At 38.6% G+C, this 17,660-nt stretch overlaps 1 protein-coding gene across 3 annotated transcripts in view; it reads left to right on the forward strand.

Moving 5' to 3' along the window:
* ITGA4 (integrin subunit alpha 4) overlaps positions 1–17,660 on the forward strand; it is a 94,392-nt gene that overhangs the window by 36,710 nt on the left and 40,022 nt on the right. For all 3 annotated transcript variants that reach the window (XM_086361147.1, XM_086361153.1, XM_086361152.1), the window contains 5 exons: positions 5,009–5,103; positions 6,293–6,383; positions 6,999–7,044; positions 7,423–7,577; positions 13,198–13,352. In XM_086361147.1, the coding sequence (XP_086217273.1) occupies positions 5,009–5,103; positions 6,293–6,383; positions 6,999–7,044; positions 7,423–7,577; positions 13,198–13,352 (542 nt within the window). The remainder of the gene's footprint in view (positions 1–5,008; positions 5,104–6,292; positions 6,384–6,998; positions 7,045–7,422; positions 7,578–13,197; positions 13,353–17,660) is intronic.

A 17,660-nucleotide genomic window follows, 5' to 3' on the forward strand; every position in this document is an offset into this window, starting at 1 on the left:
CCTGGCTTTCATACAGCACTTTGTGTCTTGGAGTTCTTAGCACACATCTTCTAAAGGTAATATCTATATGCATGGAAGACTATTATTCAAATGAATGTTTGCAGTATTCCAGCATATTTTGTGCTATTTATGATTTCATATATAGTTCACAACATATTTACATCCAGTGGCCACATTAATTCTGATTCATTTTAGTGCATGTTTATAACATCATATATCTTTTACTAATTCAGTTTTTTCTTCCAGTTTTATTGAGTTATAATTGCATGTAACATTGAATAAGTTTAAGGTATACAACATAATGATTTGATATATGTGTATTGCAAAATGCTTACTACAGTGTTTAGTCACCATCTATCACCTCACATTGGAGAAGGCAATGGCAACCCACCCCAGTGTTCTTGCCTAGAGAATCCCAGGGACAGGGGAGCCTGGTGGGCTGCTGTCTATGGGGTCGCACAGAGTCCGATACGACTGAAGCAAATTAGCAGCAGCATCACCTCACATAGTTGCAATTTTTTTTCCTTGTGATGAGAACTTTTAAGATCAACTCTCTTAGCACCTCCCAAATATACAACATTTTCAGCTACAGTCACCATGCTGTATATCCCCAAGACTTAACTGATCTTCTAATCGGCAGTTTGTATTTTTTGACTGCCTTTACCCAGTTACCCGACTCTCTGACAAACAACAATCTGACCTCTGTTTCTATGCGGATTTTTTTCCCCTAATTCCACATACAAGTGAGATTACACAGTATTTGTCTTTGTCTGTCTGACTTACTTAGCATAATGCCCTCAAGGCCCATCCATGTTGTTACAAATGACAGAATTTCCTTCTTTTTTATGACTGAAGAGCATTTCTGTTTTGCCCATGGGTGTGTGTTTTACGTATTTTAGATGCTAGCCAAGACCATGTTGGCTTGGAAGTAGGCTTTTTGTGTTCTAGCTCTTCACTGAGGTCTTTAATTCCATCCTACCATATCTGTCTGGGTGAGCCAGCAAGGCATCTGTCTTTTATTTTTTCATTATGTGATTCCCTGTTCTTTTTCCCCATCTTCTAACTTAGTTTATTTTTCTGGGATATGAGTGAAGTCACTTCCTGTTCATGGTAGAGTATGTGGGATTGTGTAGAAAAGAGAGGAAAACCCTACCTGTTTGTTTTCCTTCCACCTCCAGTCTTAGATGCAGATCAGACTTCATGTCCTTTTACTGTGCACAGCTTTGTAATGCTTTACATAGTAGACCTCAGTTATTTTGGCATTCGTGACATCACTTTTTTTTCTTCAAAAGGAAAAAATTAGAATATATTAGAATATATTAGAATATATTTCCTGTGTCCTTAGAAAAGCAAAACAAGCTATTTTCTCAGATGATAGTTGATCAATTTGGCAAGAGTCCAGCATAAACATTTCACAGAATAGGTAATAGACAAACCTATTCAACCAATATGATCAGACAGACAGACAGATAGCATTTTAGCCATAAAATGGTTCTGGCAGGACCACTTATTTCCGGTGTATGTTTTCCAAGTTGAGCCTGGAAAGTGAAAGTGTTACTCAGTTATGTCCAACTCTTTGTGACCCCATGGGCTGTAGCCTGCCAGCCTCCTCTGCCTATGGGATTCTCCAGGCAAGAATACCGGAGTGGATTGCCATTCTCTACTCCAGGGGATCTTCCCGACTCAGGGATTGACCCCGAGTCTCCTGCATTGCAGGCAGATTCTTTAGCATCTGAGCAACTCATCTGACTTTTAGACTGTATCTTTGAATATTTTTTTGAGCTGAACCATAATAAAGTTCTACAATTGTGAACTATATGCTGTATCAATTTATGTGGTTCTGAGATTCTTATGTATTATCAAGTCACATAGTGAACATTTATTTCACACAGTAGAGGAACAAGTGCTAGGAGGGGAGGGTGTTGGTCATAACTCTATGTTAATGACTTTATAGAGCATGGTGATGGAGAGTACAGGTTCTGGAGCCACACTGCAGGGTTTAAATCCCACTCTACCGCATCCTACCACATCCAGGCTTCCCTGATGGTTTACACGGGTAGAGAATCTGCCTGCAATGCAGGAGACCTGAGTTTGATCTGGATCAGGAAGATTCCCTGAAGAAGGGAATGACAACCCACTCCGGTATTCTTTCCTGAAGAATGCCATGAACAAGAGGAGCCCAGCAGGCTATAGTCCATGGGGACACCAAGAGTCAGACACAACTGAGTGACCAACACTTTCATACATTACCACATCCTAGCTCTATAACCTTTAGCGAGTTTTATTCTGTACCTCAATTTCTTCATCTAAAAAAGTGAGGATTAAAAAGTATTTGACAGTGCTGTTGAGAGAGTTACATGAGTTATAGTGGGTTATGTGAAAATAACATGAATTTTGTATGTTAAGCCTTTAGCACAATGCCTGTCTTGTAAACAGCATATAATTACTAGCTGATGTTAGATTGTTATGGTCATACTAATGATAATTGTTATGGTTTATACTAACAGTGTAATAAATGTTCAAATGAAAAGTTAAAGTTGTCAAATATCTCCATGTTTATTCTCTAGGTTTTCTTCCAACTAAGTTGCACAGGGATGGAAAAACATTTTATTATTAATAATGTATTCTCCTTATTTCTATAATGATAGCTAGAACTTTAGGACATTATATAAGAGATCCAAGTTTCATCTTAGGAAGGAAGAGTTTGGATCTATATATAAGCCAGCGTCTGAATATACTTAAATATGTTCTGCTTGGAATTAAATTGATCTGGGCTGGCTTAATAGTTCAGCTGAAAAGGTTCATTTGTATTGTTTCAAGATATTTTTATTTTTATTCAACAAGTGTTGAATAACTTGTGCTAGTAACTTGTGCTAGTAACTGATAAACAGAATTCTTGCAGTATCAGCTTTGTAACCCAACTTGCTATCTTTTCCTATATTATCATCAAGAATCAAGGTACAAAATTCTGTTAATAGGTACTCAGGAGTAGCCACATGGTTGAAGTATAACCCGTGCACCCCCCCACCCCCGCCCCATGAATGACATTGCTAAGTGGGCTCGTATCCAGTGGCTACAGGATGCTTCCTCCCTTACTCTTTCCTCACTCACCCTTGTCTCCTCTTTCCCCTTCTTCCTCTCCCTCCCCATTATGTTGCTTGATTTATTCATCTGCACAGAAATGGCTCCAACTATTCCAAATTGTCAGTCTCCCTCGTGCCATGCTGCTTCTCGCTCCCCTACGATGGCACAGGCTGTGTCCTCTGTCCGAACATTGTCTTTTTTCACCTGGCTCTGACCTACTATAATCTCACTTTGGTCATCATATTCTATGAGAAGTCTTCCCTAATTTTCACCACCTTTTCCCTGCATGCCATGTTATTATTTTTACTTGCTGTTCTTCCTCGCTAGGGAGAAGGCAATGGCATCCCACTCTAGTACTCTTGCCTGGAAAATCCCATGGACAGAGGAGCCTGGTGGGCTGTAGTCCATGGGGTCACACAGAGTCGGACACGACTGAGCGACTTCGCTTTCACTTGTCACTTTCATGCATTGGAGAAGGAAATGGCAACCCACTCCAGTGTTCTTGCCTGGAGAATCCCAGGGACGGGGGAGCCTGGTGGGCTGCCGTCTCTGGGGTCGCACAGAGTTGGACACGACTGAAGCGATGCAGCAGCAGCAGCAGCAGCTTCCCCACTAGACTATCAGTTCCTTTTTGTGACCCTGTCCTGTGGTGTCCTATAGATACTCTGACACATATCTGGTATGAAGTAGGTGCTCAGTAGTTTTCCACTGAATGAATAAATGAATGGATATATTTTGTACCTAAAAATTGAAAATACTTTGCACAAGTTAAAAGAGGCTAGGTTTGGTATGTCTAAGCAAAACAGGCTTAAGGTGTGTCTACTATTTAATTTTAGAATAAAATAAAGTTTTGTATTTTTAAAATTGGGCAGCATTTGGCACAGAGTTTTATTCCTATTGAAAAAGCAGTGCAATATTACAACTGTAGTTGTTGAAAAACTTTTAGATCTGATGAATAGTGATAAATATCATGAAAGCAAACTTTCTGTATTTTAGTTTCTGTTAAAGTAATATGAAAAAAAATCACTCTAAAAATATATGAATATACCCAAATAAATTGGCATAATATTTGGTAAAGACAATGAAATGTTCTTATAAACTTTTTTTTCCTCCTGTGTACTTTGTATTTATAGCACTTAAGCATGTTATTCAGTTTCCATTTTCTCTTGGTCTTATGAAAACATATCCTTCATTGGAACAGGAATTAATTTAGAATTCACTTTGGAAATAAGTAAAACCTATAACTCAAAAAGGTTCTTGTGGTTTATATTATTTAGAGATGATAATAACTGATTCTATGCTACACACTGCTCTAAGCACTTCACATGAGTTACATTCTTCGGCACCAAGGTGAGTTCTTCCATGATCCTGTGCTGAACTGAGAAAACGGAGATACAGAGAGGTGAAGAAACGGGCCCAGGAACTTCCCTGGCAGTCCCCCGATTAAGAATCTGCCTTCCAACACAGAGGGTGCAGGTCTGAGCCCTGCTCAGGGGGCTAAGATCCCACATGCCATACAGCATGGCCAAAGGAAAAAAAGAGTCGGGTCCAGTGAAGGACAGGGAAGCCTGGCGTGCTGCAGTCCATGGGGTCAGCGACTGAACAACCATAAAGACAGCTGGGCACCGGATAGTGCTGGGGCCAGGCCCTGATGGTCTGGCGATAGGACCCACGTCCTTAACCATTCTCTTAGCCTGCCTCTAAGGCCATAAGACTCGAATTTCCACACACAGACTTGACCGTACAATCCTGTACATTGTTATGACAATGAGAGTATTGTATATATTTTTTTCTGTCCAGTGAAAATATTGTTTATTGATAAGGAGTTTTCCTATGTGATATTAAGTAAAGAGCATGAAGGCTAGTTTTCAGAGTCTCATTCTTTGCATTAAGAGTGTTTTCTGCCATTTAAATTCTTGAATAGATGTTGCTATTGGAGCCCCACAGGAAGATGACTTGCAAGGTGCTATTTATATTTACAATGGCCGAGTAGATGGGATCTCAACAACCTTCTCACAGGTGGGATAATACTAGTCTATTTTCAAAAGAAACATTGGTAATAAAATCCTTCTTAAAACTTCCAGTGTTAACATGTACTTATTTTTCTTGTGCTTTCAAATACTTAATACTGTTTCACCATTTTCTTATAATAACAGTAGATGGTCTCATTTTTAAGGTCATTAATAACTCTATGAAATCATTTTATTTCCATAAACAAGAGTTCTGGTTCACTTCCATTCTACTTTGTCTTTAACCTCTTCCTGATTTCTTTCTGCATGTCCTCAGATTTATGTTCTGAGGTAATACCCCTACTCTTCCAAGTAAGCCCATGTGGATTTGGTTAACTGTCTCGCTTCATGGCTAAAGCCCCATCTTCCATGGAGGTTGCACAGGAAGAGCAAAGACTCAAATGAAACTCTGTGTTCCTTTCAGTGCAAAGCAGTGAGATGAGAGCACTTTATTAAGGTTTCCTGACCTAACTCTGACTTTAATTTCATATTTTGAAAAATCAGGACAATTCACTGCATAGAAAAAAACTACACGCACATGCAGAGAAGAGAAATCTTTCCAAAGATACTCTTATGGAAACTTTAGCTAATACTGTTATTTTTGATTAGGCAAGGTGGGTAAATGATCCTCGATATAACATGAAAGAGATATATTTGTCTATTAAAGAATCCGAATTCTCTTGGACAACTCTGATGCTTGTAAATCAACGTCTGCACAGGAGATTAGACACGTGGAATAGCAAGCACATATCTGACTTGAGTTGTCCTTGTCAAATACTAGAAGCCAATCTGGCCAAACAAGATGGTTATTATAAATCTAAGAAGTAGGCTCCACTAAGTGATCATAAATGTCTAATTTTCTTATGATCAGTTTGATTCCTCCTGTTGCTCAGGGAAATAAGCACAGAGCCTGAAAAAAGACTGAGGAGAGAGTGTCAGGAGTGTCTCAGGAGATCTTTACTACATAATTTTCCCTTTGCTCACAAGGTGAAGGAAGCAGTTTTTTTCATGTCACAAAACAGATGTCAGTTCTCCACTTCAAGACGGCGACTACTCTTTCTCCCAGACACATGTATTTGCCTTAACTACAATGCATTTGTTAATAATGTGTCAGGGCTCATTATTTAACTCAATCATTGTTTCTCTGGGATATTAGATGTTTAAACCCTGCTTCCCAGTCAACTTTACTATTTTTTCAGAGAATTGAAGGACGTCAAATCAGTAACTCATTAAGTATGTTTGGACAGTCTATATCTGGACAAATTGATGCAGATAACAATGGATATCTAGGTGAGTATAAAGTTGACTATATTTTATATATTGAAATAAGCACTGTTGTGGGTGATGCTTTACAGTGAAGTACATACAACTGGTAGAAAAAAGTGTTGATTTACTAGTGAGTTTTTTCCTTCATTTTTAGTACTCTTTTGAATTCACACACGGGTCAGAAGTAATCAAATAATTACTAAGCTTTTACACTGTTAGTTACTTAATATTTTATTCCTTGTTTTCAAAAAAGTTAAAAGCATTCAGGAGAATAAATCAAACATATGATGATGAAAAGAAGAGGATTTTTTTTTGTAATTTGAAAGGAGATATCTCAGCGAGTGTTCGTAGTCCAAAAATTGAATTTTCTTTTAGTAAGGCTGTCTTTATATCATATGTTTATATCATAATGTTTATGTTTATATTATATGATAAAGGGATGAATGTCATTGTAAATGAGCAGATTCAGACACATGTGAAATGAATCTTAAGATGTAAGCGTATCTTTTCTAATTAATTTTCTGTAAATAGTATTTTGATATAGTCACAAGGTGATATGTAGTTAAGTATTTATGGCTGAAAGTAATTCTCTTTGACTAATGATGATCATTAATCTGTGTTATTTTTTTCTTCCTCCAGATGTAGCAGTTGGTGCTTTTCGGTCTGATTCTGCTGTGTTGCTAAGGTAAGGTTGATAGATTTCACCGCTTAATGACAATTGGGCTTAATTGTAAATGGTGGGAGGCAGTTTTTAAAATCAGCATGATGGTGACCTCATAACACTCTTTTTGGTACTCTGAAATTTAATTATTGAACTTTAGGATACTTCGCCCATCTTACCTGGATATATACTTAAATCATCTCAGTCAATATTTTTAGAGATTTTAATAAAAATTTATTTTGATTCATACATGAAAATATAATTGTGTGTATATATGTATATATGCTATTAAGCAGTTTCATGAAATTACTTGATCAGTGGAAACTGACAATGCAAATGTATTTGTCACCTTAATGAAAAATAATTGTGCAATTAATATTGCTAATTTTATTTCCTTCTTAGGACAAGACCTGTAGTGATTGTCGAAGCTTCTTTAAACCATCCCGAGTCAGTAAATAGGACAAATTTTGACTGTATTGAAAATGGATTGCCCTCTGTGTGCATGGATCTGACACTCTGTTTCTCATATAAGGGCAAAAAGGTTCCAGATTATATCGGTAAGGGTGCCCTTACAGAATTAATGCCTGACAGAATGTGCACTTCCCTCATAAATCTCATGATCATCTTTCGAGGCTTTTCCATATTTCACCATGGAGTGGTTTTTAAGGCAGGAGAGAGCAGCCTTTCTTCATCACCTTCTGGATTCTTGGTTTGTTCCAACCAATGAGTTGGATAAGTTAAGGCTTTAGTTGTTTAAATATTATTGCAAGAAGTAGAACAAAAATATCACTTGCTGTATTATTTAAGGTGAACTAACTGAGCTTAATCTGTAAGATCTCTTTAAAATAAAAAAAAATCACCATAGCTCCTCCTGTTTTACTAGGCTTACTGAAGTCTTGAGCTGGCTTAAGTTGGAAGGCCTGAGAAGAAGAAGTTTCTTTTCTTCTTACCCTATCCTGTTTGGGTAATTGAAGAAGCTTATCTGAAAGTCTGGGTCCTGGTTCTAATTTTGATAAGTAACACACATCTCTTCAGGATTTACTATGACAGTTGGTTTCTAAGAGTCATGCCCATATGCCTGTACGTAGACAGCTCTCAATTATCCGCTCTGGAGAAAGTAGCTTATGTATATAATTGTATTTCTTTTTGACTGTGCTAGGTCTTGGTTGCTTTGTGCAGGCTTTCTCTACTTGCAGAGAGGGGGGCCACGCTGCGTTTCAATGCACGGGCTTCTCATTGCAGTGGCACCTTGCTGTGGAGCACGGCTTCTAGGGCTTCAGTACTTGTGGTGCCCAGGCTTGGTAGTTGTGGCTTGTGGGCCCCACAGAACACAGGCTTCAGTAGTTGCAGCACGTGGGCTCGGGAGTTGTGGCTTGAGGGCTTATTTGCATGTAGAATCTCCCTGCTGCTGCTAAGTCACTTCAGTCATGTCCGACTCTGTGCGACCCCATCGATGGCAGCCCACCAGGCTCCCCCATCCCTGGGATTCTCCAGGCAAGAACACTGGAGTGGGTTGCCATTTCCTTCTCCAGTGCATGAAAGTGAAAAGTGAAAGTGAAGTCGCTCAGTCGTGTCCAACTCTTCACGACCCCATGGACTGCAGCCTACCAGGCTCCTCCATCCATAGGATTTTCCAGGCAAGAGTACTGGAGTGGATTGCCATTGCCTTCTCTGGAATCTTCCTAGACCAGGGATTGAACCTATGTCCCTTGCATTGGCAAGCAGATTCTTTTTTTTTTTTAATTGGAATATGATTACAATATTGTGATGATTTCCGCCATACATCAGCGTGAATCAGCCATAGGTTTACATATGTCCCCTCCCTCTGTACCTCCCTTCCACCTCTCCCCTCATCCCACCCGTTTAGGTTGTAACAGAGCACCAGCTTTGGGCTCCCTGCATCATACAGCAAATTCCCACTGGCTATCTATTTTACATGTGGAAATGTATATGTTTCAGTGCTACTCTCTCAAATCATCCCACCCTTTCCTTCCCCTGCTGTGTTCAAAAATCTGTCCTTTATATCTGCATCTCCTTTTGCTGCCCTGTAAATAGGATCATCAGTACCATCTCTCTAGATTCCATATATATGTGTTATTAGATGATATTTGCCTTTCTCTTTCTGATTTACTTCTCTCTGTATAATTGGCTTTAGGTCCATCCACCTCATTAGAACTGACTTAAATGCATTCCTTTTTATTGCTGAGTAATATTCCATTTTGTATATGTACCACAACTTCTTTATCATTCATCTTTTGATGAACATCTAGGTTGGTTCCATGTCCTGGCTATTGTAAATAGGGCTGCAATAAACATTGGGGTACATGTGTCTTTTTCAATTAAGACTTCCTCAGGGTATAGAACCAGCAGTGGGATTGCTGAGTCACACGGTAGTTTTATTCCTAGTTTCTTAAGGAATCTCCACACTCTTCTCCATAGTGGCTGTATCAGTTTGCATTCCCAACAGTACAAGAGGGTCCCTTTTCTCCACACCTCCAGCATTTATTGCCTGTAGACTTTTTGATGATGATCATTGTGACTGGTGTGAGATGATACCTCATTGTAATTTTGCTTTGCGTTTCTCTAATAATGGGCAATGTTGAGCATCTTTTCATGTGTTTATTAGCCATCAGTATGTCTTCTTTGAAGAAATGTCTGGTTAGTCTTCTACCATTTTTTTGACGGCATTGTTTATTTTTCTGGTATTGAGCTACATGAGCTGTTTGTATATTTTAGAAATTAATCCTTTGTCAATTGTTTCATTTCTATTATTTTCTCCCATTCTGAGGGTTGTCTTTTTACCTTGCTTATAGTTTCCTTTGTTATGCAAAAGCTTTCAAGCTTAATTAGGTTCCATTTGTTTATTTTTGTTTTTATTTTCATTACACTAGGAGGTGGGTCATAGAGGATTTTGCTGTGATTTATGTCAAAGAGTATTCTGGCAGGCGGATTTTATCCACTGTACCACTAGGGAAGTCCTGAAAAACTAGCTTTGATATGGTTCATCCAACATTGTGGTTAATCTCAAATCTTATATATGTCACTTCATAGGCATTATTTTTTTCCTAGCAAATTAATGTTCCTAATTATATTATATTTAAGCTAATGTTAGGATAACTACTAATGAAACTGGCCCATGGTAGGAGAGAAACATAAAAGAGTTTACCATTTTGATGTTAAAAATTCATAAATTTCCTGTACCCCACAAGATCTATCAAGAATTGTTCATACCCTTGACCCTGTAGGCTGTCCTTCAAGCATCATGAAGGGAAGCAAATACTGAACCAAGCTTTAGATACGTGACAGAGGCCTCAGTCTTATCAGCCTGTAATAAGAAGTATAGAATGAGCCTGATATTTTCTACTTTAGATCAGATTCATTTATTTAACTTTAATGTTATTCGAGTATAGTTGATTTGCAATGTTTTTCGTTTCAGGCGTACAGCAAAGTGATTCAGTTATACACGTATTCATTCTTTCTTAGATTCTTTTCTTACAGATATAGATCAGATTCATGTTTAATAACGTTCTGCAAAAGTCCTCATTAAAGACTCAGTGATAGGGCAGTGAGCAGAACCTCCATCCGATTATTGGTTGAAGTAGTAGCCATTTGAGAACATGACCCTAGTAACACAGTGACACAGGCAAGCTGATGGATCATCTGAGAGATACACGTTAAATATATTTTCCTTTATGGAAAATCAGTGTTTGTTGTACTGCCAATTCCATTGTGACCAAATACTTCTTTAAATGGTTGAAAACAAATATGTGAAAATCATAAATAATCATAGCATTGTCGCAGAAGCACACTTTATAGTGGTTGTAAAATGACTCCTTGGGAGAAATAATTCACATGGTAAACATATTTAGTAAAACCAGGACATTTTGCCCTTACTGCAAGTGGATTTTTATTTCCCTTCTTTCATGTACTTCTTGTCTGAGCTCAGGGTGATGAATTTGTAGATGGCAATTTCAATTGCAACTCTGTCTCTGAGGCACTGAATCTTGGTTATTGTAGTTCTGAAGATGAGTTTTATTTTCTAAATATAAAGAATGATGCAAGATTCATTTGAAGTTTGTAGGAGTGATGTAGATTTTATATTTATGTTCCCTTGAAGTAAGTAGATAAAATCCTTCCAGAAGAATAAGTTACTCCTAAAGTATAAATGAACACTTGAGGAATTATATAAATTATTTCAAATACCACTTATGAATTATTGCTCCTGTGTAATGAATGACATCTCAGAAGACTATTAGATGTAGCTTGTTTTGCAAAGAAACTTTTTTATTTTTCAATTTTTTACACTGAGGTATAATTGGCATACATTATATTAGTTTCAGGTGTACAACATGATTCAATATTTGTGTATATTGTGAAAGTGTCACCAAAACAATCATCCCTCGTCATACATAATTGTAAATTTTTTTCTTGTTTTTTTTTAATTTTTAAAAATTTTTTTCTTGTGATGAGAAATTTTAAGGTCTACTCTCTTAGCATCTTTCAAATGTGCAATACAGTATAATTAATTGCAGCTCCCTGGTAGCTCAGTTTGTAAAGAATCCACCTGCAATGCAGGAGACTCTGGTTCAATTCCTGGGTCAGGAAGATCCACTGGAGAAGGGATAGGGTACCCACTTCAGTATTCTTGGGCTTCCCTTGTGGCTCAACTGGTAAGGAATCCACGTGCAATGTGGGAGATCTGGGTTCAATCCCTGGGTTGGGAAGATCCCCTGGAGAAGGGAAAGGCTACCCACTCCAATATTCTGGCCTAGAGAATTCCATGAACAGTAGAGTCCATAGGGTCACAAAGAGTTGGAACATGACTGAGCGACTTTCACTTTCACCATGCCATACATTACATCCCCATGACTTATGTGGAATTTTGTATCTTTTGATCTTCTTCACCTGTATTTCCTATCCTGCACCCCTCACCTCTGACAGCTACCACTCTGACAAAGAACCCTTTAAATCCAAGAAATAGATCTTTCTTTCCTAATAAGATCAGTCTTGGAATTTTATGGTTGTTATAAATTTTTCTTTTTCTTTTTGTTTATTGGTGATCTTCTTTAGCAGATGATCATTTACTATGTCAGATTTGAAATAAATTCTTATCAAACTGCCAGAATATTTATCGAGAGAATGTCTGACTACATTTGTTTTTGCACAAATCAATACTGGAAGACCAAGCCAGAAACCCATAAAGATAAGGAAGAGAAACACTCAGGGTCTAGGGCCAGCAAGAAGATGTCAGAGGCAACTGTTATGTACGTTTGACTCTTACATCATGTGTTCACTCTTCATTAAAAAAAAAAATAGAAAGATAGCAACCCCTCAAATTGGAAACAAATGAAAATAAATAAACCCAAACCATAGTAGCTCAGTAGTAAAGAATCCACCTGCCAAGCAGGAGACCAGGTTTGACCCCTGGGGGTCAGAAAGATTCACTGGAGAAGGAAATAGCAACCCACTCCAGTTTTCCTGCTTGGGAAATTCCATGGACAGAGGAGCCTGGCAGCTACAGTTCATGGGATCACAGAGTTGGACACAATTGAGCGACTAAGCAGAAGCAGCAAATCATATATGAAATTAGTTCTGTAACCACACAAGATAAAATTATTCCAGGTGATACTTGTGTGTAGTACTCTGCCTGTTCTTCCTCAGTCAGATGTTCTAATGACGAAAGGACTCAACGAAGGCTGAAACTTGACTCAGAACTTTTATTATTAGTGACAACTTTGGTATTGTAGTTTTGAAATGTTTATATATGGATGGTGGTATTGGTTTAACTGCTAAGTCGTGTCTGACCCTTGGACAGCCCCATGGATTATAACCCTCCAGGCTCCTCTGTCCATAGGATTTTTCAGGCAAGAATACTGGAGTGGGTTGCCATTTCCTTCTCCAGTTTATATATGGGAGGATTAAGCAAATAACCAAAGATGTTAATTTTCAAAGTTTATAATTCTTGTTTTAAAATTTGTAAAAATAATTTTTGAAATATACATTTAAGATTGTTTCCTCTTTCATATTTCAGGTTAGTTTTTAGAAAGTTATTTAATAAAGACAATTTAATATGTTCCCAGTATACTATATAACTGTGACTATTATCACTTCAAAGATAAAGAAAATAAATACCTGTATATAATTATATTCATTGCGATTCTCTCTACATTTCTGCAGTTTTGCTTTATAACATGAGCCTGGATGTGAACCGAAAGACAGAGTCTCCATCGAGATTTTACTTTTCTTCCAATGGAACTTATGATGTGATTACAAGAAGCATTAAAGTACAGAGCAAAGCAACTAGCTGCAAAACACATCAAGCATTTATGCGGGTAACGTAAACTTGTTTTCATTAACAGATATGTAAACTTCAGTATTATCAATACATTTAATTCTTATTGCATTGGTATGTTTTATAAAACATAGTGAAAAGTGTTAATGCCTCCTGAACTATCTAATCTACTACTTTGTAGTCTAGATGTTAGACAATCCTATGACCTGGATAATTCAAACCCTGCTTACTGCTGCTTCTTTGTTTCATATTTATCACATTTAGTGCATCTCTGTTTTTAAAGATTTGCCTTTTCCTATCCTCAGTTGTTACTGCCCCATCTCTGTTTACATGCTTGCCTCAAAATGTAAATATCGAGTAGCTCTGCTGCGTCCCAGATCTATGCCTGGTAGATGTTGGGGCTGGGCGGAGGCTATGGAGGCTGGTTTGTTTTTTGTGTGACTCTAAGAAGCAGAATCAAATGTGGCTGCGTTTGGATTGAGCCTTTGTCTCTGTGCCAGCGCCGTTGGTGATGTCAGTGGGAACTCACACAGTTGTCGCGTGGTGGGGATCATCTGTGGGCCAGGATGATGGCTCTCGTGATGGTTTGGTGTGTATTCTGCCAAAGCATAGCCGATTTCATGTTTCTTTTATTAAAACACTCATTCCCAAACTGATCATCACGTTCCTTGCATTGGTCACATTTTATCGTATGAAGCAGTGCCAGGCCTTTTTCATTAGGGAATGGTGTACTTCATCAGAAAATCTATTGTCACAAAAAAGCCAAACTATTCCCGGGAGCCCTTTCTGGGATTTCAAATAGTAGCCTCAGCTTAGACCTTAATTTTCCCTTAGATACTTATTCCAAGCAAATGCAAACAAGCAACAGGACTATTAAATGTTAAGAGCAATAATCCTTATGCTATTCCCTCATTTCCCTTAACAATTTTTGTTATTGTACTAGGGTAAAGCTATTAAATGGTTGAGAGCCAAAAGTATAGAATGATATTAGAGTAACCATCATTGATATGGTGGGGATTAAAGAGTTTTTTTAAAAAAAATTCTAGACAGTTAATTTTACTCCAGTTAACCAATTTTAGAGACTAACATTGAGACCATTTTAAAGATAATAAAAGGACCAGCATTAGACACTGATAAATATATTGTGTTGAACTTGCATAAATGGCAGTAAATTGATCTGATTTATTGGTCCTGTTTCTTGGTATTGTTCCTATGACTAAGGATCCATCACAATTGTGCACATTCCTCAGAATAAGCTTGTCCCCGAAATGACAATTGAGCAAGGTTTCTGTGTTAGTTACATGTATACTTGTTGTGTTACCATGGTAGCAACAACAGCAGGTTACAGCCATGACTTTGGGCCATACTGACGGTCAAAAATAGCATTTAGCTCTGGAATTGGCACATAGTGGGACTGTTTATTAAAAAATGATCGTTTCTTCCAATGTTGTTTTTCCTTTCTAACTTACCTTGCTTTTGTTTGGGACATTTTAAACCTATTACATAGAAAGTCAGAAGGCTACTCCAACACACTCCCTTGCAACAAATCCAAAGGGTAGGTGTTAAAACTACAGAAGCAGCTGTCCTAACCTTGAGTTCTGTCAAGGACTTCTAGCTGTTATTTGGGAAGAGATGAAATATAATGTGTGCGTTCCCCACCCCAACCGGCATGGTATCCAAGGCATTCAGAAACATTAACTGAATTGCTCCTTTGTTCTCTAAAACGTGTTCCATGTCAGGGGTGTATTATACATACGCACTCCACCTCAGCACCCCTTACAATTAAATAAGGTGATACTTTTTAATTATGTTCTCAGGCCCACAGCCCCCACCTCTCACAGGACAACCTGCCTGCTACTTGAGCATGCTTCCTTTGTATAGGTTCTGTTGGCTATACCAATTAAGCTCTACTTCTCCTTCCAATTAATTTAATAGATATTGAGTACCTATGTGGTGTCAGGTTCTATTTGAGACTTTTATATAGGTCAATGACTAAAACATAAAAAAGGTTACTACCCTAATAGAGCTTATAGTGTAGTGTGGTGAGATAAACTACAGTGTAACAAAATGTAATTTTTCTGTAAATTTTATAGTATTTTAGAGGAAGATAAGAGTTTTAGTTGTTCAGTCTTTTCTGACTCTTTGCCACCCCATGGACTCTAGCCCACCAGGCTCCTCTGTCCATGGAATTCTCTAGGCAAGAATATTGGAGTAACCATTTGTTTCTCCAGGGGATCTTCCTGACCCAGGGAATGAATCTGGGTCTCCTGCATTGTTGGCAGATTCTTTACCATCTGAGCCACCATATGGGCAATGGAAAGAGGAAAGGAGGGCAGACAGACCACAGGAACCAACAGAGTGCTGGGGAAGGAGTAAAGGGTACAATTTTAAATAGGGTGGTCAGAGCGAGTTTCATTCAGAACGTGACATTTGAGCAAAGATTTGAAGGGAGCAAGGAAGTCACCAGGGGCAGTGTACCTGCCTGGGGTACATACCTGGGGCAATGGTCCTCAACCTTGGCATCCGACAGCATCACCTGGGCAGCTGGTTAAAACCACAGATTGCTGGGCCCCAACTAGAGTTCTTGATTCAGTAACTCTTCAGTGAGGCCTGAGAGTTTCCATTTCTACAAAGGGCGCAGGTGATGGTGATGCTGCCAGCTGGGAAACTGTGCTTTGAGAATCCCCCATCCAGGAGGAGAACAGTACAGAAAGAAGAATTAGGTTAAAAAACAAACAAAAAACACCTCAAGACAACAACATGCCTGGTTGTTTTAGAGAATCATGGGGAGGCAAGGATGGCTGGAAAAGAGAGCAAGGTGGAGAGTAGTAGAAAAAAAGGTCAGATCACATAAGATCTGTGATTTTCTTTCTCCAGATAAAATGGGATCTATTGTAGAGTTTGGAGCAGAGGTGACATGATATAACTGAGTAACAATAAGGAATACTCTAATTGCTTCCTAAGTGCTATGTTGAGACTAGGCAGATTGACACAGGAAGAAGAGGATACTTCAGTAAGTCAGCTGAGAGATGATGGCTCCAGTGAAGATGGTGGTAGTGGGTATGGAGAGAAACAGGGGAAGGCAGATTCTGCACAATTTAGTGAAAGATTGATGTCTAACATTCGAGAAAGGCTCCAAAATGATTCCAAGGTTGTTAGCCAAAGCCACTAGAAGAATACTGTTTTCATCAATAGGGCAAGGAAAACAACTCTCGGGTGGACAGTGTTGAAGTTCAGTTGTGGACCTGCTGAGCTGAAGCCATTTGTTTTACTTGTAAGTGTATAGAGCAATTCAGCATTTAAATATACTCATCTGGAGTTGGAGAATGCTGTGGAACTGGAAATACAGTGCCTCTTCGGCATATGAATGAGGTTTAAAGTCATATGAGGTGGCTGAGATCATGACAGGAAGAAAGAGCCAAGGTCTGTACTCTGGGCACTACAACATGAAGAGATTGAAAGAGAAGGCTTACAATGGCGACGAGAAGGACCAATCAGTAAGGAAAGAAATCAAGAGCTCCTGGCATCCTGAAAGTGGAGTGAATAAAGCAGGGTACAGAGGAGAGCATGATGATGTTTTCAGTGCTTCTGCTTAGTCACATAAGATGAAGACTAAAGAACTCACCGTTGGGTTTGGCAATGTAGAAGCTATTGGTGATCACAACAACAGCATTTCAGAGGAATAGTAGGGGGAAAGGAAAGGAGGAGAAGAAGTGGAGACAGAGAGTAGTTTATTCTTTCACAGATTCTTGCTCCAAAGGGGACTGAAGAAAAGGGGTTGGGAGTCAGTAGCCGACAGGAGAAGTAGAGTGACTTTTTTATTTTTCTTTTAAGATAAGAGGAATAGCATGTTTTTATGCTGATAGATATGTTCTAATAGAGTGAAACATTTAGGAAATAGATGAAAGAATAGTTGGAGCAAAGTTCTCAAGGCAAAAGCAGTGGAATTTAATTGTACAGATGAAGGATTGATTCACGGTAGGCACGTGCATAGTTCATTTGTTTGTGTGTAGATGTTGGGCACGTGTGTGGGGGAGGACTGAAAGTTCGCTTCTGATTGCTTTAATCTTCTCAATGAAGTAAGAAGCAAAGTCATTAGCTTCAGTTAGAATGGAAGAGGTGGTGTTTAGAGTTTAGGAAGAAGATGTGAAATAGTCTTCTCAGAGTGTGAGAGAGTGAGCGGGAATAGTATGGTCCTGAGGTGGCATTAGGCTCTCTGTTGCATCAGACGGTGAGATGAGTCAGTAGGGCTGTGGTTTTTTCCAGTCACATTCAGCCTGATAGGTGGGAGTAGGTGAGAGTCAACCGTGGTTGTGGTCTGCCAACAGTGTGACACAAAGGAGAAAAG

Source organism: Bos grunniens, chromosome 2 (genome assembly GCF_055505025.1).
Source record: "Bos grunniens cultivar Pamir isolate PY7600 chromosome 2, Bosgru_T2T1.0, whole genome shotgun sequence".
NCBI lineage: Eukaryota > Metazoa > Chordata > Mammalia > Artiodactyla > Bovidae > Bos > Bos grunniens.